This window comes from Uloborus diversus, unplaced genomic scaffold, assembly GCF_026930045.1.
Source record: "Uloborus diversus isolate 005 unplaced genomic scaffold, Udiv.v.3.1 scaffold_14, whole genome shotgun sequence".
NCBI classification, from domain to species: domain Eukaryota; kingdom Metazoa; phylum Arthropoda; class Arachnida; order Araneae; family Uloboridae; genus Uloborus; species Uloborus diversus.
Window position 1 is genome coordinate 2,366,404 of NW_026558098.1, and position 25,599 is coordinate 2,392,002.

Here is a 25,599-nt window from a genome sequence, read left to right on the forward strand (position 1 = left end):
GGGATTCGAACCTGGGACATCCATATTGCTGTCAGACTTCTCTTAACACTAGACAAGGGGGCCGGTTGTGGATTAATTAAAGTTGAATTCGGGCTCTCTCATACAGGGGTGATTGTGTTCCGGTATTTTACCGAATTTCCGGTATTTTCGGACGTATTTCCGGTATTTTTATGTCCGAAAATACCGGAATTATGTTTTTTTTTGTTATGCTTTTATCTCCCTACCTCCGCAATTTTTAAAAATTATATAATACTCATCAAATATACCTGCAAGAGCCTTAAGATGGACACCTATCCCTTAAGATGGACAAATAAATGTCAAGATAATTTGTATAACACTAGCTCAAAAGTAACTTTGTAACCCATTAAAAATTTAATCACATGTACACACAATATTTTGACTCAGAACTATTTAATACTATGGCAAAGATGCACTTTAGTAATAAGGGTCAAAGATTCCCCCCCCCCCCGGTCTCGCTTTGAAACTTTCAGGTATTTTTTGATGAACTCACAATCACCGCTGCTCATAGATATCTATTCATAAAATTATAATGAACAAAATCTGAATCTGAGGCTTTGATTCAGATGATATGTCGCGGAATGATTCCATTTGATTCTCGATCAGGCGTCTGAGCTGCAGATTGAAGCCTTCTCGTTAGCTGAAGAAGGCTTTGAATGTGTGGTATGGGGTCAGGGTTGTCGGAACCGGTTGTAAGATCCTCATGTTTCAAGCTTAACTGTGAAATATTAGGTGTTATTGAAACCAAAACACACATAACTTGCTCTCTGTATAACATACCTGCCAACCCTTCCGGATTTCCCGGAAGTTTTACGGATTTTTATGTCCTTTTCCGTTTTTCCGGTTATGAGCAAAATCTTCCGGATTTTTCACGTTTTGTAGGAAAAATAATTATCTCACCAATTTTGGCGCTAACGATACTTTTGTGGAACGCGGCACCGCGTTTTAGGCCAAGTAGCCGAGGAAAGGTTGCCGTAGGAGAATGGCACGAGAAGAAGCGGGGCAAGATTATGACGTCACGGAGTGATACAGCGCATGACTTCATCGGGATCCAATCAAAGCAAGCGTCGCGGCGGGCAACTAGGGGCACAATTTCGGCGCCGATTATCTTCTCGTTCTCTCAGTTCGAGCTGTTTCTGCTTCGTTCTTTTTTTAAGATGAGTAACAAATGTTATTTCAAACTTTTAAAGAAAGCAATAAAAGTAATATTTACTAAACGAAAGTAATTTCAATTGATATGAAATTCATAACTAATATATTGTTAAATGTAAAGAGGGTAGGTGTCCTGTTTGATTTTATTTTGCGTTAAAATCTTGTGGATAAAAATAAAAAAATCTTCCGGATTTTTTTTCTCGGAGGTTGGCAGGTATGGTATAAGAAATATTTAGCTTTTATATGAAGGAGTGGTTCTCATTGGAATGAAGTTAAGCCTTGTTGCTTAATGGAGATTTTGGAAGGAAAGAATTCAAACAATTGTTTATTTTAGTTACAGTTTATTTATTTATTTATTTTTAATGGGGTTGCGCGACAGACCTAATGCATTTCCCGAGAGCTTTACGCAGGCAGACACATTTTGAGCTTCTGATGGCCGAGTATCACTTGTTAATTTATGTTGTTTTTTTTTAAATAAGTCTCAAATGCTGGTAGTTTTACTCTTTCGTCGTAGAAATATTTTGATTGAAAGGCTTCTTTTTTTTAAATCTATTTTGATAAAATAGGTGGTTTGGTATTGGTAAAATATGTCCTAAAATGCAAGAAATAAATGCATTCATATTAAAAAAAAAGAAAGATGTGCTCTAAAATTAAAAAAAAAGATCTAAATGTCTTTAAAAAGACATTGAAGATAAAATAGCCCAAAAGGCAAAAGAAAGCAAACGGCAAAATCCGAACCTTAATGATCAGTTTATCCTACCCAAATTATTTATTTTATATTCTAATTCTTTTCATTATTTTCAGCAGTAATCTGACTTGTGTGACATCGGACTTGAACAAGTGGGATTAACTCTGACAGTACAAATCATCCTGTGCACATACATCCGAAGAAATTATTAAAGTAAATGTTCTGTGAGACGCTACTCAAGTACCCTTTTTCTGAATTTCAAGACATAAGATGAGGAGCTGTTTCTTGAGCTGAGACAGTCAAATTCTAACAATACAAATCATCCTCTGCACATACATCCGAAAAAATTGCTGAAGTAAATGTTCTGTGAGACGCTACTCAAGTACCCTTTTTCTGAATTTCAAGACATAAGATGAAGAGGTGTTTCTTGAGCTGAGACAGTCAAATTCTAACAATACAAATCATCCTCTGCACATACATCCGAAAAAATTGCTGAAGTAAATGTTCTGTGAGACGCTACTCAAGTACCCTTTTTCTGAATTTCAAGACATAAGATGAAGAGGTGTTTCTTGAGCTGAGACAGTCAAATTCTAACAATACAAATCATCCTCTGCACATACATCCGAAAAAAATTGCTGAAGTAAATGTTCTGAGAGACGGTACTCGAGTACCCTTTTTCTGAATTTCAAGACATAAGATGAAGAGGTGTTTCTTGAGCTGAGACAGTCAAACTCTTACAATACAAGTCATCCTCTGCCCATACATCCGAAGAAATTATTAAAGTAAATGTTCTGTGAGACGCTACTCAAGTACCCTTTTTCTGAATTTCAAGACATAAGATGAAGAGGTGTTTCTTAAGCTAAGACAGTCAAATTCTAACAATACAAATCATCCTCTGCACATACATCCGAAGAAATTATTAAAGTAAATGTTCTGTGAGACGCTACTCAAGTACCCTTTTTCTGAATTTCAAGACATAAGATGAAGAGGTGTTTCTTGAGCTGAGACAGTCAAGCAAAATAGAAAATTGAAACTGGTGTGCACATGTGTATGATGCTGAAAACCCGTTGTCTTTTTCGCAATGTTTTGCCAAGAACTAGCCCAGTAATGTAATCATTCAAATTTGAGATTTTGGCCATTTCTTCTTGTACTTATTTAAATATATCTTGAGAAACTTTTGCAGTTTAGAATGTGCCTATGAAAATATTTCATGAACACTGGTTAGCATTTGCTTTTGTTTGCCATGTGTCCCTCATTGAAGCAAGTGACAGTCGTAGAAAATAATTGAATTGAAAGTACTCATTTGGTACAGAAACTGCGAGTTTTATATTTCTTGCTAACAAAAGAAGAGATACGCAAGATATTGTTAACCTGCTGTTCAACGTAGTATATTACATTATTTTAACCTAAAAGAGATCAAAGTTGAAGGTTTATCTTAATAAAATATAATGAAAGGTTCAGGGTTTTCATCAGTTCCATGCGATAAAGACTGTCTTTGTTTCTTTCGGTTGTTCCTGTTATCACGTGCAGTATAAGTTTAAAGAAAATTATCTCGTACTCATGTATTGAATTGCACTGAATAATTTCTGCTTTAAGCATTTGAAAGATTATTTCGATTATGTTAAAAGATTTAAAATGTTAGTGCGCCCCACTTGTCTGAAAAAAAATTTCTTTGCCACATTCAAGTCTTTTTATTTTGTGATATGAACAAAAAAATCTTTAAAAATTAAGTGGTTAGAATGATGTAAAAGTCTCTTTTCGAGAGATTGTTGCCCCTATCACGTTGGAGATGTATGCATCTTTTAACTAAATGATGTCCTAACGTAATTTTCTGTGACTCTACTTTGAAAAGACTTGCTGTCTCATAAAACATTTATGAATGGCTTATGCTGTAAAAAATATATGTTTTACACTGCTCTAAAACTGGTTTTGAAACTTTGTAAACATTTTTGAGAAATATTCGTACCAACAAATGTCAAAACCATAGTGGCGAACTTCCACACTCTTTCTGATTGAAAACAACTTTAATGTCACACATGAGAGTCCACATTGGCGAGAGACCATATTCTTGCGAACTTTGTTCAAAGACATTTTCTTACTCTTCATGCTTAATGCGCCACAAGGTCATTCATACCGGCGAGAAACCCCATGTGTGCGAACATTGCTCTAAGGCATTCGCTCTCTCTTCAACCTTAATCTCACAAATGAGAAGCCACACTGGCGAAAAACCATATCCGTGCGAACATTGCTCAAAGACTTTTACTTTCCTTTCACAACTAAAGGCACATGCAAGAGTCCACACTGGCGAAAAACCATATTCTTGCGAACTTTGTTCAAAGACATTTTCTTACTCTTCATGCTTAATGCGACACAAGGTCATTCATACCGGCGAGAAACCCCATGTGTGCGAACATTGCTCTAAGGCATTCGCTCTCTCTTCAACCTTAATCTCACAAATGAGAAGCCACACTGGCGAAAAACCATATCCGTGCGATATCCGTGCGAACATTATTCTTGCGAACTTTGTTCAAAGACATTTTCTTACTCTTCATGCTTAATGCGACACAAGGTCATTCATACCGGCGAGAAACCCCATGTGTGCGAACATTGCTCTAAGGCATTCGCTCTCTCTTCACACTGGCGAAAAACCATATTCTTGCGAACTTTGTTCAAAGACATTTTCTTACTCTTCATGCTTAATGCGACACAAGGTCATTCATACCGGCGAGAAACCCCATGTGTGCGAACATTGCTCTAAGGCATTCGCTCTCTCTTCAACCTTAATCTCACAAATGAGAAGCCACACTGGCGAAAAACCATATCCGTGCGAACATTGCTCAAAGACTTTTACTTTCCTTTCACAACTAAAGGCACATGCAAGAGTCCACACTGGCGAAAAACCATATTCTTGCGAACTTTGTTCAAAGACATTTTCTTACTCTTCATGCTTAATGCGACACAAGGTCATTCATACCGGCGAGAAACCCCATGTGTGCGAACATTGCTCTAAGGCATTCGCTCTCTCTTCAACCTTAATCTCACAAATGAGAAGCCACACTGGCGAAAAACCATATCCGTGCGAACATTGCTCAAAGACTTTTACTTTCCTTTCACAACTAAAGGCACATGCAAGAGTCCACACTGGCGAAAAACCATATTCTTGCGAACTTTGTTCAAAGACATTTTCTTACTCTTCATGCTTAATGCGACACAAGGTCATTCATACCGGCGAGAAACCCCATGTGTGCGAACATTGCTCTAAGGCATTCGCTCTCTCTTCAACCTTAATCTCACAAATGAGAAGCCACACTGGCGAAAAACCATATCCGTGCGAACATTGCTCAAAGACTTTTACTTTCCTTTCACAACTAAAGGCACATGCAAGAGTCCACACTGGCGAAAAACCATATTCTTGCGAACTTTGTTCAAAGACATTTTCTTACTCTTCATGCTTAATGCGACACAAGGTCATTCATACCGGCGAGAAACCCCATGTGTGCGAACATTGCTCTAAGGCATTCGCTCTCTCTTCAACCTTAATCTCACAAATGAGAAGCCACACTGGCGAAAAACCATATCCGTGCGAACATTGCTCAAAGACTTTTACTTTCCTTTCACAACTAAAGGCACATGCAAGAGTCCACACTGGCGAAAAACCATATTCTTGCGAACTTTGTTCAAAGACATTTTCTTACTCTTCATGCTTAATGCGACACAAGGTCATTCATACCGGCGAGAAACCCCATGTGTGCGAACATTGCTCTAAGGCATTCGCTCTCTCTTCAACCTTAATCTCACAAATGAGAAGCCACACTGGCGAAAAACCATATCCGTGCGAACATTGCTCAAAGACTTTTACTTTCCTTTCCCAACTAAAGGCACATGCAAGAGTCCACACTGGCGAAAAACCATATTCTTGCGAACTTTGTTCAAAGACATTTTCTTACTCTTCATGCTTAATGCGACACAAGGTCATTCATACCGGCGAGAAACCCCATGTGTGCGAACATTGCTCTAAGGCATTCGCTCTCTCTTCAACCTTAATCTCACAAATGAGAAGCCACACTGGCGAAAAACCATATCCGTGCGAACATTGCTCAAAGACTTTTACTTTCCTTTCACAACTAAAGGCACATGCAAGAGTCCACACTGGCGAAAAACCATATTCTTGCGAACTTTGTTCAAAGACATTTTCTTACTCTTCATGCTTAATGCGACACAAGGTCATTCATACCGGCGAGAAACCCCATGTGTGCGAACATTGCTCTAAGGCATTCGCTCTCTCTTCAACCTTAATCTCACAAATGAGAAGCCACACTGGCGAAAAACCATATCCGTGCGAACATTGCTCAAAGACTTTTACTTTCCTTTCACAACTAAAGGCACATGCAAGAGTCCACACTGGCGAAAAACCATATTCTTGCGAACTTTGTTCAAAGACATTTTCTTACTCTTCATGCTTAATGCGACACAAGGTCATTCATACCGGCGAGAAACCCCATGTGTGCGAACATTGCTCTAAGGCATTCGCTCTCTCTTCAACCTTAATCTCACAAATGAGAAGCCACACTGGCGAAAAACCATATCCGTGCGAACATTGCTCAAAGACTTTTACTTTCCTTTCACAACTAAAGGCACATGCAAGAGTCCACACTGGCGAAAAACCATATTCTTGCGAACTTTGTTCAAAGACATTTTCTTACTCTTCATGCTTAATGCGACACAAGGTCATTCATACCGGCGAGAAACCCCATGTGTGCGAACATTGCTCTAAGGCATTCGCTCTCTCTTCAACCTTAATCTCACAAATGAGAAGCCACACTGGCGAAAAACCATATCCGTGCGAACATTGCTCAAAGACTTTTACTTTCCTTTCACAACTAAAGGCACATGCAAGAGTCCACACTGGCGAAAAACCATGTTCTTGCGAACTTTGTTCAAAGACATTTTCTTACTCTTCATGCTTAATGCGACACAAGGTCATTCATACCGGCGAGAAACCCCATGTGTGCGAACATTGCTCTAAGGCATTCGCTCTCTCTTCAACCTTAATCTCACAAATGAGAAGCCACACTGGCGAAAAACCATATCCGTGCGAACATTGCTCAAAGACTTTTACTTTCCTTTCACAACTAAAGGCACATGCAAGAGTCCACACTGGCGAAAAACCATATTCTTGCGAACTTTGTTCAAAGACATTTTCTTACTCTTCATGCTTAATCCCAGCTAGCACACGAACATTCGGCCAACGTTAGCTTATTACGTTAGACTTATGTCGGCCTCTTACGTTAGAACATACGTTAAAGTGCACCGTCGGAAAACGGTTATCCAACGATTGGTTTCCAACGTTATCTCAACATTTTTCCAGCGCTGTTCCTACGTAAAATGCAACGGTGAACCAACCAATTCCAAACGTTATTCCAATGTAAATTACAACAGTTAAACAACACTTCTTAACATTGTCCCAATATAAATTTCGACGCTTATCCAACAATTTTCCAACGTTAGCTGCAACGTTAGACTGATTATTTTCCGACGCTATTCTGATGAAAAATCAGCATTTAAGTAACTATTTCCCAATGTTATTGAAATTTAATATGCGCAACCTTAATAGTGTGCTACCTCAGATTGCTTTCCAGCCTATTTCATTTGAATTTTTTATTATTTTCCCTCATCAAATCAATATACTTTACCAAATATATATCAAATCATTATTATTTTACAAGCGTAGAAATAGAAATACTAAAAATTAAAAAAATATGCTGAAGCATGGAAATTCTTATATGCTAAAATAAATTAAAATATAGTAGAGAAATAGTTGCATCATGTATAGTATCTATAATTTATGTGACTTTTTGCCCTTTGTGACATCATAACCTTTATTGCTACCTCTGATTGCTCTCAAACCTGTTTCATTTAAAGTTTTTACTATTTTCACTCATTACATCAATATATTGTTTCAAAAAGTAAAAATGCTAAAAAAAAAAAAAAATGCAATTTATCATTTTCCTATCATTTACAAACGTTTCAATAAAATATGAACAAAAATTAAGATATTTATAATTCTTACCTTTTATTTTTCTGAATAATTACTCGAAAATTATCTTCATAAGCATACATTAGTTTCTTTTTTCTTTTTCAGGAAATATTAATTACCAGCAAGGTTATTCTTAAGACAGAATAAAATCTTTGACTTTAAAATTCTGCCATAAAAAATAACCTAGCTTGTTTGAAGGTTCAATTTTGCTTTGACCTGAAATAAGAATTAAAAAAAAATAAATAAATAAAAATAAAAAATAAAAAAAACATACGCATACACATTCAGTTAGAATCTTCATAACAATTAAAATGACGTGGGTTAAACTTGAATATCATGAAAACTACTTATTTTATTGTTTTGTCGAACTATTATACTCTCCCATTTTATTAAAAAATTCATGTTCATTGACCTTTTTTTTTTTTTTTTTCATTTTAGTATTAGGGAAGGAATTTTAATGTATTTTATCCATCAACGAGAAAAGTTCATGCAAAGACACAATTTTATTTCTATGGTAAATTGCACATGTATTGTGCGTTTAAAATTACCAAAGCTAAACAAAGGAACAACATGAAATTCTAAAACGAATTCAAAGCATTCACAAAATTCTCTAAAAAAAACTAGTTAAAGCATCTATCAAAAAAAGAAAATCAGTTCGAATGAGCAAAAATTTCAAGAATTTCGATTCATCGGAGACCCCTCCCTCCCCCCCCAAAAAAAAAGATAAAATTCCCCTTGAAACAACCTCTTCCTAAAACCTCCTGCCAAAATGAATTTGTAGGAAAAATTCTAGCAGTTTGAAACAAGAAAAATCTAGGCCTGCACAGCCACAATCATTTGTCGTGCTTGGAAAACAAATAAAAGTAGAATGCATTTAATAATCAAACACACACATACCAAAAAAAAAACAATGTTTTATCTTTGTTTTAAATTTATTGAAAGAAAGAAAAATAGTTGGAAAAATGAATTGAATTACTTTGGAAGACTTTAGTACTTGTGAGATTGAATGACACTCGCCGTGAGCAAGTACGACACGTGTGAATGTGTATGTGACCCTGGAATGAAAAAGAAAATGGCTATGCCCCTAGCGCACTCACTCCTCCCTCACCCCTTTTTCAAGTCATGGGTCTCAACAAAGACTGCAGAGGCGGGGGGGGGGGCTTATGGGACGCATTACGCACGCTTCGCAGAACGCGCAAATCAGCAACCATAATAAATGGGCGTAAATGTGAAACAGGTTTGAAGGTTAGAAATAAGTTGGGAATACGTTTAGTCGGATATAGGTTGGTTTTAAACCATCCTCCGATGCTTCAAATGATCGGATGAGCGTATGAAAAAACCAATATCTAACCAAAACATATTTCCAACCATTACGATGCATTTTCAACCTTTCTCCAACGTAAATCCGATGGTTTGTGCTACCTGGGAATGCGACACAAGGTCATTCATACCGGCGAGAAACCCCATGTGTGCGAACATTGCTCTAAGGCATTCGCTCTCTCTTCAACCTTAATCTCACAAATGAGAAGCCACACTGGCGAAAAACCATATCCGTGCGAACATTGCTCAAAGACTTTTACTTTCCTTTCACAACTAAAGGCACATGCAAGAGTCCACACTGGCGAAAAACCATATTCTTGCGAACTTTGTTCAAAGACATTTTCTTACTCTTCATGCTTAATGCGACACAAGGTCATTCATACCGGCGAGAAACCCCATGTGTGCGAACATTGCTCTAAGGCATTCGCTCTCTCTTCAACCTTAATCTCACAAATGAGAAGCCACACTGGCGAAAAACCATATCCGTGCGAACATTGCTCAAAGACTTTTACTTTCCTTTCACAACTAAAGGCACATGCAAGAGTCCACACTGGCGAAAAACCATATTCTTGCGAACTTTGTTCAAAGACATTTTCTTACTCTTCATGCTTAATGCGACACAAGGTCATTCATACCGGCGAGAAACCCCATGTGTGCGAACATTGCTCTAAGGCATTCGCTCTCTCTTCAACCTTAATCTCACAAATGAGAAGCCACACTGGCGAAAAACCATATCCGTGCGAACATTGCTCAAAGACTTTTACTTTCCTTTCACAACTAAAGGCACATGCAAGAGTCCACACTGGCGAAAAACCATATTCTTGCGAACTTTGTTCAAAGACATTTTCTTACTCTTCATGCTTAATGCGACACAAGGTCATTCATACCGGCGAGAAACCCCATGTGTGCGAACATTGCTCTAAGGCATTCGCTCTCTCTTCAACCTTAATCTCACAAATGAGAAGCCACACTGGCGAAAAACCATATCCGTGCGAACATTGCTCAAAGACTTTTACTTTCCTTTCACAACTAAAGGCACATGCAAGAGTCCACACTGGCGAAAAACCATATTCTTGCGAACTTTGTTCAAAGACATTTTCTTACTCTTCATGCTTAATGCGACACAAGGTCATTCATACCGGCGAGAAACCCCATGTGTGCGAACATTGCTCTAAGGCATTCGCTCTCTCTTCAACCTTAATCTCACAAATGAGAAGCCACACTGGCGAAAAACCATATCCGTGCGAACATTGCTCAAAGACTTTTACTTTCCTTTCACAACTAAAGGCACATGCAAGAGTCCACACTGGCGAAAAACCATGTTCTTGCGAACTTTGTTCAAAGACATTTTCTTACTCTTCATGCTTAATGCGACACAAGGTCATTCATACCGGCGAGAAACCCCATGTGTGCGAACATTGCTCTAAGGCATTCGCTCTCTCTTCAACCTTAATCTCACAAATGAGAAGCCACACTGGCGAAAAACCATATCCGTGCGAACATTGCTCAAAGACTTTTACTTTCCTTTCACAACTAAAGGCACATGCAAGAGTCCACACTGGCGAAAAACCATATTCTTGCGAACTTTGTTCAAAGACATTTTCTTACTCTTCATGCTTAATGCGACACAAGGTCATTCATACCGGCGAGAAACCCCATGTGTGCGAACATTGCTCTAAGGCATTCGCTCTCTCTTCAACCTTAATCTCACAAATGAGAAGCCACACTGGCGAAAAACCATATCCGTGCGAACATTGCTCAAAGACTTTTACTTTCCTTTCACAACTAAAGGCACATGCAAGAGTCCACACTGGCGAAAAACCATATTCTTGCGAACTTTGTTCAAAGACATTTTCTTACTCTTCATGCTTAATGCGACACAAGGTCATTCATACCGGCGAGAAACCCCATGTGTGCGAACATTGCTCTAAGGCATTCGCTCTCTCTTCAACCTTAATCTCACAAATGAGAAGCCACACTGGCGAAAAACCATATCCGTGCGAACATTGCTCAAAGACTTTTACTTTCCTTTCACAACTAAAGGCACATGCAAGAGTCCACACTGGCGAAAAACCATATTCTTGCGAACTTTGTTCAAAGACATTTTCTTACTCTTCATGCTTAATGCGACACAAGGTCATTCATACCGGCGAGAAACCCCATGTGTGCGAACATTGCTCTAAGGCATTCGCTCTCTCTTCAACCTTAATCTCACAAATGAGAAGCCACACTGGCGAAAAACCATATCCGTGCGAACATTGCTCAAAGACTTTTACTTTCCTTTCACAACTAAAGGCACATGCAAGAGTCCACACTGGCGAAAAACCATATTCTTGCGAACTTTGTTCAAAGACATTTTCTTACTCTTCATGCTTAATGCGACACAAGGTCATTCATACCGGCGAGAAACCCCATGTGTGCGAACATTGCTCTAAGGCATTCGCTCTCTCTTCAACCTTAATCTCACAAATGAGAAGCCACACTGGCGAAAAACCATATCCGTGCGAACATTGCTCAAAGACTTTTACTTTCCTTTCACAACTAAAGGCACATGCAAGAGTCCACACTGGCGAAAAACCATATTCTTGCGAACTTTGTTCAAAGACATTTTCTTACTCTTCATGCTTAATGCGCCACAAGGTCATTCATACCGGCGAGAAACCCCATGTGTGCGAACATTGCTCTAAGGCATTCGCTCTCTCTTCAACCTTAATCTCACAAATGAGAAGCCACACTGGCGAAAAACCATATCCGTGCGAACATTGCTCAAAGACTTTTACTTTCCTTTCACAACTAAAGGTACATGCAAGAGTCCACACTGGCGAAAGACCATATTCTTGCGAACTTTGTTCAAAGACATTTTCTGACTATACTTGCTTAAAGCGACACAAGGTCATTCATACCGGCGAGAAACCCCATGTGTGCGAACATTGCTCTAAGGCATTCGCTCTCTCTTCAACTTTAACTTCACACATGAGAAGCCACACTGGCGAAAAACCATATCCGTGCGAACATTGCTCAAAGACTTTTACTTTCCTTTCACAACTAAAGGCACATGCAAGAGTCCACACTGGCGAAAAACCATATTCTTGCGAACTTTGTTCAAAGACATTTTCTTACTCTTCATGCTTAATGCGACACAAGGTCATTCATACCGGCGAGAAACCCCATGTGTGCGAACATTGCTCTAAGGCATTCGCTCTCTCTTCAACCTTAATCTCACAAATGAGAAGCCACACTGGCGAAAAACCATATCCGTGCGAACATTGCTCAAAGACTTTTACTTTCCTTTCACAACTAAAGGCACATGCAAGAGTCCACACTGGCGAAAAACCATATTCTTGCGAACTTTGTTCAAAGACATTTTCTTACTCTTCATGCTTAATGCGACACAAGGTCATTCATACCGGCGAGAAACCCCATGTGTGCGAACATTGCTCTAAGGCATTCGCTCTCTCTTCAACCTTAATCTCACAAATGAGAAGCCACACTGGCGAAAAACCATATCCGTGCGAACATTGCTCAAAGACTTTTACTTTCCTTTCACAACTAAAGGCACATGCAAGAGTCCACACTGGCGAAAAACCATATTCTTGCGAACTTTGTTCAAAGACATTTTCTTACTCTTCATGCTTAATGCGACACAAGGTCATTCATACCGGCGAGAAACCCCATGTGTGCGAACATTGCTCTAAGGCATTCGCTCTCTCTTCAACCTTAATCTCACAAATGAGAAGCCACACTGGCGAAAAACCATATCCGTGCGAACATTGCTCAAAGACTTTTACTTTCCTTTCACAACTAAAGGCACATGCAAGAGTCCACACTGGCGAAAAACCATATTCTTGCGAACTTTGTTCAAAGACATTTTCTTACTCTTCATGCTTAATGCGCCACAAGGTCATTCATACCGGCGAGAAACCCCATGTGTGCGAACATTGCTCTAAGGCATTCGCTCTCTCTTCAACCTTAATCTCACAAATGAGAAGCCACACTGGCGAAAAACCATATCCGTGCGAACATTGCTCAAAGACTTTTACTTTCCTTTCACAACTAAAGGCACATGCAAGAGTCCACACTGGCGAAAAACCATATTCTTGCGAACTTTGTTCAAAGACATTTTCTTACTCTTCATGCTTAATGCGACACAAGGTCATTCATACCGGCGAGAAACCCCATGTGTGCGAACATTGCTCTAAGGCATTCGCTCTCTCTTCAACTTTAATCTCACACATGAGAAGCCACACTGGCGAAAAACCATATCCGTGCGAACATTGCTCAAAGACTTTTACTTTCCTTTCACAACTAAAGGCACATGCAAGAGTCCACACTGGCGAAAAACCATATTCTTGCGAACTTTGTTCAAAGACATTTTCTTACTCTTCATGCTTAATGCGACACAAGATCATTCATACCGGCGAGAAACCCCATGTGTGCGAACATTGCTCTAAGGCATTCGCTCTCTCTTCAACTTTAGCTTCACACATGAAAAGCCACACTGGCGAAAAACCATATCCGTGCGAACATTGCTCAAAGACTTTTACTTTTCTTTCACAACTAAAGGTACATGCAAGAGTCCACACAGGCGAAAGACCATATTCTTGCGAACTTTGTTCAAAGACATTTTCTGACTATACTTGCTTAAAGCGACATAAGGTCATTCATACCGGCGAGAAACCCCATGTGTGCGAACATTGCTCTAAGGCATTCGCTCTCTCTTCAACTTTAACTTCACACATGAGAAGCCACACTGGCGAAAAACCATATCCGTGCGAACATTGCTCAAAGACTTTTACTTTCCTTTCACAACTAAAGGTACATGCAAGAGTCCACACTGGCGAAAGACCATATTCTTGCGAACTTTGTTCAAAGACATTTTCTGACTATACTTGCTTAAAGCGACACAAGGTCATTCATACCGGCGAGAAACCCCATGTGTGCGAACATTGCTCTAAGGCATTCGCTCTCTCTTCAACTTTAACTTCACACATGAGAAGCCACACTGGCGAAAAACCATATCCGTGCGAACATTGCTCAAAGACTTTTACTTTCCTTTCACAACTAAAGGCACATGCAAGAGTCCACACTGGCGAAAAACCATATTCTTGCGAAATTTGTTCAAAGACATTTTCTGACTATACTTGCTTAAAGCGACATAAGGTCATTCATACCGGCGAGAAACCCCATGTGTGCGAACATTGCTCTAAGGCATTCGCTCACTCTTCAACTTTAACTTCACACATGAGAGTCCACACTGGCGCGAAACCATATTCGTGCGAACATTGCTCAAAGACATTTTCTAGTAGTACCCAGCTTAAGATACATAAAAGAGACCACACTGGCGAGAAACCGACGTGCGAAAAGTGTTCGAAGACGCTTTCTGACTTCAGACACTTGCGGCGACACATGTTAGTTCACACTGGCGAGAAGGCTCATGCTTGCATACACTGTCCTAAGACATTTGTCCACTCTACAAGTTTAGTGATGCACATGAGAACCCACACTAACGAAAAACCGTTTTCGTGCGAACACTGCTCAAAAGCATTCACCCAGTCTGTGAATTTGCAGCAACATTTGCGAACCCATACCGGGGAAAAACCGTACTCTTGTGAATGTTGCTCAAAGGCATTTTCTTGGCCTACGCAGTTGAAGAGACACATGCTAACCCATACTGGTGAAAAGCCTTATGCGTGCGACCACTGTTCAAAAACATTTTCTGGCAGTTCTGGCTTGAAGAAACACTTTAGAGTTCATACCATAGACTAATAATAAGAGTAGACCGAGCTATGCAGTGCCGTATTTACGTATTACTGGGCTATAGCCCAGGGCGGCATGATTTGGGGGCGGGGCGGCACCCCCGTACATTTACTTAAACTTTACCATAAATAAAATAATAGTTTAAAAAACTAAAAACACACTTTCGTAGCAAAGTGAACTAAAAAGTGAAAAATAATCTTTGGATGATAGTAGTTGACCAATTACTTAATTTTAATGTAATACAAAAAAGCGTGGGGTGTTGTCTATTTACATATTTGATTGGACAACAAATGGAAGAAATTGAAGACAACTGATAAGAAGCCCCCCCCCCCTCACGCTTTTCTGTATTACATTAAAATTAAGTGATTGGTCAACTACTATTATCCAAAGATCATTTTTCACTTTTTAGTTCATTTTGCTACGAAAGCGTGTTTCTTTAGTTTTTTGAACTATTATTTTATTTTTCTGTTTTTTAGTCTTATGTTGGAGAATTATCCGGCAAAATTGCAATTACTTCTTTTCCTAAAAGTTGAATTGACGAAATTATTTATAAAACAAGTGCGAGGTAATATCTTGAAAGTTAAGACAAGGGCACCCGAATGGGAAGCTATTGTGAGTCATCGATGTATGTTTGCGGAAAGCATATTTATATTACTTTGAAAACTTGAGATGCATTTGAATAAAAGTTTTGCTCACCAATGGTCTGATCAGCAATGAATTTCCAATTGAAGGCTCACCTAAATTCTGGCATGAAATTAGTTAAAAACAATTGTATTTCATGTTCTAATTACCTTGGAACATTGGAACAAATTTTGTCTGATGCAGAAAAATTAAAGGTTTTTGTAGATATTTTAAAATAATTTTGCGAGCATTTTTTAATGTATTTTTTTTTAAATTTTTCCTTTTTCACATTGTTGGATTTTTACCAAAATATTGATTAAAATTGGAGGAAACTAACAATTAAAAGAGTTAATTAATTAATTCGATTATAGATTATTGCATTGTCATCGGGTCTGAGGTCGCGTGCCAAATTTCAAAAGAATCCAATCGCAGGAAGTGGGCGAAATTTGAGCTGCGAAATTCCGTTACAAGATACATACATACATACATACATACAGGTGAAGCTAATAAAAGCGTGTTAATTACCTAATTTTTTTGATTTTTTAAAAATAATTTATTCATGCACATTTTCAGTGAACAAGAGTCAATGTAAATTAGTATACTATATTTTTATTAACTGAAATAAAATTATAGAGCTTCTATGAGTGTGTGTGTTTTATTTTCATGTAAGATGTATTTTTCCCGAATTTGTAGCTTTAAAAATACAATTCTAAACAATCTTTGTGGTGTTAGTTGGAGGGGAGGTTCGTTTTTCCTGCCCTCAGAAATGCTTCAAATTTTGAAGTCTAAAACGCAATAGTTGGTTGTCTTTGGCAAGGTTAGGGCTGGCGTCCAGCAATTTTTTGAAATACAAGTTCCAAAAACGGCATTTTTCGAAGATCTTCAACAATGTCAGGAGAAATCATCAACATTTTTTTTTTCTTCTTCTGAAGCTGTAGCTCTACTAACGGAATTAATTCCAGACGAACTTGGTAATGTTAAGGGGAGGTAAGTTTCGAGGACCCTCCCATCGGAAATTTTTCGAAATTAAAATCTCCAAAGCGCGATTGTAGACTTTTTGGTACCGCCATGGAAAAAGATGGTGTTTAGTTGCTCCCCAGAAGTTTTTTGTTAACAACTACGTGTTTATCAACTTTGTCTACAAGTTTCAAGAATTTAATTTCAAACGATCTTAGATGATGAAGTGGGGAAAAAGATGCGTAGGTACCAGAATGTTCAAAATTAGCTCTAGAGGGAGGGAAATTTCAAGGACCTGCCCTTGGAAATTTTTCTAAATTGAAGTCATTAAAACGCGATTGTCGGCCATTTTTGGTTACATTAGGAAATAAAATGGCCTTCAGGGACTTTTTGATTTTTTTTTTTTTCATTCTTGTCCTAAAACGATATTTTAGAGTTTAGACGATCTTTAATGGTGCTGTTGGCAGATGGGGAGGGGGGGGGGGGAGTTGAAGGTAATTTTTTAACATACTTTTCAGAGGAAAATCGTACTTCATTGCTTTCTCGGAAAGAACTGTTTTGCAATTTTTTTCCTCTTTTTGTGCTTTTTTTTTCGGACATACGTGTCTAGGTGGGGGGGGGGGGGGGAGCACCCCCATAGTTACGCTACAGATGTCGCACCACTAAGTGCAATCTCTGCATCTGTTGGATTAGAACATATTGTTTTATTACTATTATTATTTTGTTTACTTTATTTAAATTTCAAATTGTTTATAAAAGCTCAAAACTTTTTTTTTTCATTTAAATCTTTAAATCAGAGTTGTTTGTAATCCGAAAATTTTAAAAACTTTAGATTTGCCGTTTTGGGAAGTTTTGGACTGACAACATATTCTAAAAATGAAAATTATTTCAGAATAATAATAATAAATAAATAAATAATTTTTTCCCCAATGATCTTTGTATGTATATTTGAATAGTTTTTACTGGAGAGGGGGGGGGGGGGGATCAAGCTTCCTCAGAGTTTCAGAAAATTTCATTGTCTTCAGAAAAATTTACTTGAGTCCACTATCTCCCCTGCTTAGATATGTTTTAAAAAAATTTTAAGTTATTTTTGAAACAAATGTGCTTAATTATACTCTATCAAAGCAGATGCTAGTAATTTAGCAATATACACTACTCAGGGTCAGTTTCCCGGGTGGTTTACGTTGCAAAATATTTTCGTATCCCTCATTGTCACACTTGGATGACTAGGATGATCGTAAGTAGTATGAGCGACAAGACAAGTTTCCACGTCATGCCTTTTACAGATTTACAGTACCTTTCAAACATGTTTTTTAAATTTAAGTAAATTTTATGTTTCTTTGAAACCATAACGTGCATACTTATTTCTTAATCAATAATTGATTTTCAAAATTTAAAAATTTTGCGTACTTTTTTTAAAAATTAAAAAAATTGAAAAAAAATTTCAATTTTTTGAAATCCCTAAGGTTTTTTCATTTTTGCACTAATTAGAAATTTTTTTTTGCTAAACGATCACTATAATTATCTCTAAAAATCTGTGCATTCATTTGCTTATGAGTTTATTAGAAAATTTTCTGTGATTAATTATGTAAAAAAATCAAAGTTTTTTTTCATAAAAAATTGGTTTTTAAAGGTTTAACATGCTCTAAACATTTGAGTAATTTATAAAATGCTTATCCAATGCACAGTTTTGTCAAATATGTTATCCCAATTGCAGAAAGTAATAGGAAAAAAATCCTTAGGGATTCTAATGACATGAAAACACAAAAATACCATCATCGAGAAAAAGCAGTTTAAAGTTTTTCTTTTGCATAAGAACACATAGCGAGCGTGGCCTAAAACCACTCATAACTTTTTAAATATTTGAACTAAAGCAATGAAACTTTTTCTCTGTGTTCAGAATAGGTTTTACTTTTGAAATAAGCAATAAAAAATTTTTTTTGATCGTTTCATCATTTTTGAGGTACCCCTTAAACAAGAGTTTCTACAAATATAACAGCAGTGGCGTATATATGTTTTTATTTTGGAGGTAGCCCATACAGCCGAGATTAGCTCCCCCCCCCCCACAATTTTTTTGTAGTTTGAATTTTGGGAAAGGGGGAACAACAGTGCCCTGACCTTCTTTTTTTTTTTTCCGAGTTGGGGCAAGGACTTCATTTCGTCCTCCAAGGGCACAACTAAAAAATAGTTTTAAGAGGGAACTCCTAAAAAATTCTCGCTTCTGATGGGGGAGGGGGGTCCGGGAGAGAACCCCCGGAAACTTTTTGAAAATGTAGGCCTAAGGACGCAGTTTTAGACGGTCTCTGGTGATGCTACGGGGGGAAAAAAAAGGTTCTGGGGCTCTTCTGCGAAAATTTTTAGAAATCTAAACCTTAAAAATGCTATTTTCGGCTATATTTGTTGAAGATAGGGTAATGAAAGGAATGGGACTTTTTGAAGTTGGCCTCTATCGATTTTTTTAAAAAAAGAGCTAAATCGATCATCTTTCTGTCCGATTTTTCGAAGTTGAAGTTCTAAAAACGCAGACTAACTTCGCCCTTAACGAGATGTCTCATTAAATGTGAATTGTCAGAAAATGACTTTGACTAACTTTCACTGACTAACTTTGACTTTTTCACTAACTGAACATTTAATAAATGTGTAGTAGCCTTCAAATGAGTCAGAAACTGTTTTCCAATAGATTCATTCAGCTCTGTAGTAGCCCTTAATTGGGGATAAATTGACAATAATTTTCATTGTTTGACTAATGGTAATCAATTGACTTTATGTGATTGAATGTTGTTTGGTTTTGATAGTTCTGATTGTAGTTAAATCGTCATAGAAATGTTGAGGAGACTTTTTATAATGTAATGTATGGGTTTACAGATATTATTGCTGATTAAATTGTCATGACATTAGCAATTGTAATAAGCTATCTATAGTAAATATTTTTTTTCCCATGCACGAATTTTCTTAAAGTTATATGCTTTGTTTTCAGAAGGAATTTTCAAACAATTTTCTGCCTTTTCTAGTACACGAAACTGCTTTTTTCCTTTTTAATTAGCCCTTGGTTAATTCTCCGAAAGTGTCAAATATTTTATCATTGATTAAATTGATCAACTCTCGGTATGTAATACCAAATCATTTAGTGTTTTCCCCTTCCAAGTAATTCTGCTTTGAATTTTTATGAAAACTTTCTATATGCACAATTGTAATAAGTTTTTCTCAGCCAGATAAGAATTGGCCAAGGATTTCCTTATGCTGAAAGCAGTAAAAAGTTAAAATATTTGTGAAATGCTTACAAATCTTTATCATCGTCTTGTATTTTCGCGAAATTTTCTGACAAAACTGATTGACATTTTCTTCCGTTTTTATAAAGCTAAAATGTTTTTGTCATGCTTTGCGAACATGCAGGCTCACAACATGTGATTGGAAAATAAGATAAAGACTTCTGTCCATGGCAAGAAGGAAAAAAAAACTGGCATCATGACAATTTCTAGCTGAAAATAACAGCTATAAAACTGTCGAAAACTAAAAAAAAATGGGTGGGGGGGGGGGGGCATTTTCAAAAAATGGACTTTGATGGGGGGAAAACGGAGGTGTTAATCAGATTTATGAAATGAATGAAACTTATGAAGTTATAGACAATAGAATCAATCATAAGTAATCAATACTAGAAAAGTAGAAAATGACTTATTGTTGTCCGCATAGTATTTCAAAGTACAGTAAAACCGGTATAATTGACCACCCTCGAGAGCTAATAACCGAAGTTGACCACCTTAGGCAGGTACAGAACTAGTCCTATATCACATATATCAATTTCTATAAGTTAACCACACTGTTGTTCACTGTAGTGTTGCACCGCAGGTGGTAAACTTGCACAGGCTTCACTGTACCTTCAAGTATCCTCAATAAAAAAAATGACTTCAAACGAGTTACAACAAAATGGTCAATTGCCACAATAGGTTCTCAAGTGTTCAATTAGTACTGCTGGTCGACGGACACAAAAAAAAAAAAAAAAAAAAAAAAAAAAAAAAAAAATGAATTTGGACATCTGGAATTCAAATTGTTTTTCGCAATCACGAGTGTGTGTATGTAGGCGTGTGTTTGTGTCTGTGCGTAGGCATGAGTGTGTGTGTATGTATGCTTGTGTGTAGGATATGGACGCAACCTGGAGATGGTTTTCGCTAGAAGAGCAGCATGGTGAGGCCGGTCAACGATGATGCTGCAGAGGGAGGCGGCGGGAAAAATCAAAGGACGCCAAAAACAGTCAAATGAGAACAATATGCTCAAAAAAAAAAAAAAACTTTAGGATTACTATAATAATCACAGGAATACAATACACACGTCAAGCAGGAATTTTGATTTTGGCCAAAATGAATTCTAAACAGTGGTTATGGCTGCTTTCCGACTATTTCTTAGAAGTGATAACAGGACTTTTTTCCATTATAAATTCTGAAACGTTTTCCAGGCTTGTCAGTGGCGATGTCTTTTTAGGTCATGCTTCAAAAGAACATGGACTTTTATGAAAATGGATTCACAAATACTTTATTAGGTTTCCTTGTACAGAAAATTCCTTAGAAAAGCAAAACCGGAAAATAGCTTTTCTATAGTATATATTTTCAACAATACTTTCAGGTGCACAAGTTACAAAAAGTACTAGAAACAACTTCAAAGGAAAATGACTTTTCTCCAGTACGGTTTCTCAAGTATACTTTAAGGTTTGCTAGTTACAAACCTTCCTTTGACCAAACTTTACAGAAATGTGGCTTTGTGCCAGTATGGTACACCAAATATGACGAGCTGGAAATTTGCTTTAAATAACCCTAAGAGAAATAAAATTTCTCTCCAGTAAGGATTTTCACATAGGGAGTGAGAAGCAAAGGGATGTAAGTTGACATTTTCCAGTTTTGAGTGAAACGCGTTTACAGATAACGTCCTAGGTAGGCTTTTATTGAAATTTTTTTCCAAATCCTGATGTATAGCAGCTCCCACCAGGGCCACTAGCACCATCTCTTGCCCCAAGGGAGAGGAGAGGTTCACCAACTATGTGTACTGGTTATCTCCAATTTAATTAATTTTGCCACTTACATCCCTTTGCTTCTCACTGCCTCATATGTATATTTAAATATCAAGCAACGGAAAAAATATTAGATTATTGATCACAGAAATGAGTTTTTTCGACAGTATGGGCTCTCTGATGTTTCATTAAATCTGAAGTGTTGGAAAATGGCTTTGAGCAATGTTCACAGGAATGCAGTTTCTCGCCAGCATGTCTCTTTAAATCTCCAGTATGGGTTCCCAGATGTCTCTCGACATGTGAAGTTTGGGAAAATACCTTTGAACACTGTTCACAGGAATATGGTTTCTCGCCAGTATGGGTTCTCAGATGTCTAAATAAATGTGAAGGGTCGGAAAATGTCTTTGAACAACGTTCACAGGAATATGGTTTCTCGCCAGTATGGGTTCTCAGATGTCTCATTAAATGTGAATTCTCAGAAAATGTCTTTGAACAACGTTCACAGGAATATGGTTTCTCGCCAGTATGGGTTTTCAGATGTCTCATTAAATGTGAAGTGAAAGAAAACGCCTTAAAACAATATTCACAGGAATACGGTTTCTCGCCATTATGGATTCTCAGATGTTTCTTTAAATTTGAAGTGCTGTAAAATGCCTTTGAACAATGTTCACAGGAATACGGTTTCTCGCCGGTATGGGTTCTCAGATGTTTCTTTAAATCGGAAGGCGTGGAAAATCCCTTTGAGCAATGGTCACAGGAATGCGGTTTCTCGCCAGTATGGGTGCGCAGATGTGTCATTAAAATGGAAGATTGGGAAAATGCCTTTGAACACTGTTCACAGGAATATGGTTTCTCACCAGTATGGGTTCTCAGATGTCTCAATAAATGTGAAGGGTCGGAAAATGTCTTTGAACAACGTTCACAGGAATATGGTTTCTCGCCAGTATGGGTTCTCAGATGTCTCATTAAATGTGAAGTGAAAGAAAACGTCTTAAAACAATATTCACAGGAATACGGTTTCTCGCCAACATGGATTCTCAGATGTCTCTTTAAAACTGAAGTGTCGGAAAATGCCTTTGAACAATGTTCACAGGAATATGGTTTCTCTCCATCATGGGTTTTCAGGTGTCTCATTAAATTTGAAGTTTGGGAAAATGCCTTTGAACAATGTTGACAGGAATACGGTTTCTCACCAGTATGGGTTTTCAGATGTCTCATTAAATGTGAAGTGTCGGAAAATGCCTTTGAACAATGTTCACAGGAATACGGTTTCTCTCCAGTATGGGTTCTAAGATGTCTCTTTAAATGTGAAGTTTGGGAAAATGTCTTTGAACAATGTTTACAGGAATATGGTTTATCTCCAGTATGCATACTGAGGTGTCTCATTAAACAATAAGTGTCAGAAAATGTCTTAGAACAATGTTCACAGGAATACGGGTTTTCTCCATCATGGGTTCTCAGGTGTCTCATTAAATCTGAATCGTTTGAAAATATCTTTAAACAATGCTTACAGGAATACGAATTCTCTCCAGTATGGGTTCTAAGATGTCGCATTAAATGTGAAGCTTGGGAAAATGCCTTTGAACAATGTTGACAGGAATAAGGTTTTTCACCAGTATGGGTTTTCAGATGTCTCATTAAATGTGAAGTGTCGGAAAATGCCTTTGAACACTGTTCACAGGAATATGGTTTCTCTCCAGTATGGGTTCTCAGATGTCTCATCAGATGTGAAGTGCAAGAAAATGCCTTTGAACAAAATTCGCACAAATACTTGTTTTTAGAGCCATGATGAATCTCAGGCTGATAAGCCATCGTGAGTGAATACGAAAGTTTTTTTGATAAGATTAAAATTTTGGCTTTTTACAAAGAGGGAAAAGTTGCATCAGTCTTTAAACGCTTAGAAAGGTGGGATTTAATTCATAAATTAAGGTTTAAAATGGGCTTTAAAAATAAAACAAGCGTTTCACTTTTCTTAGATACGTCCCGGAAGGGGACGTTTTCTCCACTGAGAATCAATTTTTTTCGTCCTTTTTTTTTTTTCTTCAGTTTACCAGAATGCCTTCTACCCTACTTTGCTTTGAAAGTTAAATAGTGAGGGCCTTGTCTTAAAATAGACGCAAACTTTTTTTCAAATAGATATCATGGGTATATGGTACAGTAAGTTCTCAATAAAATCTCCTGCACACACATTTTTTTTACAATTTTCAATATTCTCTTTTTAGTTTCCAAAGCAAGGAGTTTGCCGAAAGGGTCGAGGTTTCATGTCAATGATATCTTTTGTATGTACTGACATTTCAACTTCAATGTAATTGAATGCCTTTTTTTTAATTCCAAAGAAGTGTACTTTGTATGCGTCAATGCTAAGTAAATTTAACTTTCCACACGATTGTGCAAACAAAGTAAAAAGAAATGCAAATAACACACAATCTTTTTACACATGACTTTGGTGATTACACAAAACAAGGTCAAATGTGTTCCATAAATCTTTTCTGAATTAAAAGAGTTTTTGTCCTTTATGTGAATCTACTTCAATTTTAACGGGTTAGTAAAACACAAATGAAAGATGCAGGAAAAAAAATGAACAGACATTTGTAAAAAGATGTCAATGACGATGTCCCTATTTTCCTTCATAACTGATAAACACTCTTTTGGTCATAAGGAATAAATTTTTACGTCAGCATGAATTACTGCTTGAACTTGAATGCATGCAAGCTTGAGGCATTTACTTTCCTTATCGCAGAAAGAGAATCCGCAATTACAGCACCACGCACTTCATACAATATGAATTAGTCTGCTGCTTGCTGTTGTCTCAGTTGGAAAAGGAATGCATACAACTCTTTCCAAAGCATAAACTTCAAGTTTAGTCAAACTTTCTCACCGCTGCATTTCAGCAGACGATAACTTCGACATGAGTCCCACAGACGAAAGCAGTGACAAAAGCGTGTACGAGCGGCACCAATGTCTGTCACTTGTTGAATTCCAACAACTTGTAACCTTGGTTATAGCTGAAAATAAATGGAAAAAAAATCTTAGAATTACACTACAGTAAAAAAAAAAAAAAAAACTTTTAAGTACAAGTATAGGATTGTTAGGCGATTAACATATTGGACCGGTCTATGCGATTTAAACCATGGGCTACGTGTCTTGTCAAAAATCTGACCATTAAAAATGTCTAAAACTTGTTCAATTGGGCATTATCTGCCATTGCAAAGTTATGTAACAGATAGCTATTCACTTTTATGAATTAAATGTTTCAAACTTAACTACTGAGAACTTTTTCTGTATTACTATTTAAATTCAAAATATTTACTAATTATTAAATCAGTTTGCTGATTTCATTTAACTAACTCCTGACATTAGACAATTCAGTGCGATAGTGGATTTATAATTGTAGTTTGAAAATATATTTCATGAAATATATAAATAAAAATAATGTTCATGCTCTTGCAAAATTTCTTTTATTTAGTTCTAATAAATTAAAAAGAAATGAAAATTGAATGATTGTAAAATAAAACACTGAATGTATTTGAAAAAGTAACATTAAAAAATATAAACAGCAACACAATCATGCGTGTTTGGAAGCAGTGGGCGGACGAGGGTCGGACAGCTCGGAAATCCGGGAGTGGACCCCGAAATTTGACGTCAGCTCGAGATGACAGATACCTGGTGCATATGGCGCTGACGGACCGCACAGCTTCTTCTAGACAATTGGCAGCACAATGGTCAACAGCTACAGGTGTTTCATTGTGTGCTTCATCAATTCGGAGACGTCTGCTGCAGCGTGGACTAGTTGCAAGGATTCCTTCATACAGGATTCCTCTCACACAAAACCATCGCCGCCTGCGGCTACAATGGGCCAATGTGCATAGGAGCTGGCGTGATGATTGGCAGCAGGTCATCTTTTCTGATGAATCCCGCTTCAATTTGCGGCACCATGATGGCCGAATTTGTGTCAGGCACCATGCCGGTGAACGGCACATTCCGGAGTGCGTTATCGAACGCCAGAGTGGACAAACACCTGGAGTTATGGTTTGGGGTGCCATAGCATAT

The 25,599-nt window shown here is 37.5% G+C and overlaps 2 protein-coding genes across 2 annotated transcripts; one reads left to right on the top strand and one right to left on the bottom strand.

The window, feature by feature from the left end:
- The first annotated feature begins 4,902 nt into the window (after nt 1-4,902).
- Nucleotides 4,903-17,693, top strand: LOC129232834 (zinc finger protein 208-like). The gene is made up of 6 exons (XM_054866934.1): nt 4,903-6,081; nt 6,241-6,864; nt 9,495-10,391; nt 11,763-12,782; nt 12,864-13,526; nt 17,679-17,693. Exons 1-6 carry the CDS (start codon nt 4,903-4,905, stop codon nt 17,691-17,693), a joined length of 4,398 nt encoding a protein of 1,465 aa, XP_054722909.1.
- A 3,381-nt stretch (nt 17,694-21,074) lies between these two features.
- Nucleotides 21,075-22,979, bottom strand: LOC129232797 (zinc finger protein 271-like). Its single transcript, XM_054866898.1, has one exon. The coding sequence runs from the start codon at nt 22,933-22,935 to the stop codon at nt 21,685-21,687; it is 1,251 nt and encodes a 416-aa protein (XP_054722873.1). The 5' UTR covers nt 22,936-22,979; the 3' UTR covers nt 21,075-21,684.
- Nucleotides 22,980-25,599: the final 2,620 nt, after the last annotated feature.

Coding starts and splice junctions, on each gene's coding strand:
- LOC129232834 (XM_054866934.1), top strand. CDS start 4,903: ATGAGAAGCCACACTGGCGAAAAACCATATCCGTGCGAACATTGCTCA. Junction 6,082..6,240: donor CATGCTTAATGCGACACAAG/GTCATTCATACC, acceptor TCACAACTAAAG/GCACATGCAAGAGTCCACAC. Junction 10,392..11,762: donor TGTGCGAACATTGCTCTAAG/GCATTCGCTCTC, acceptor TCACAACTAAAG/GCACATGCAAGAGTCCACAC.
- LOC129232797 (XM_054866898.1), bottom strand. CDS start 22,935: ATGAGACACCTCAGTATGCATACTGGAGATAAACCATATTCCTGTAAA.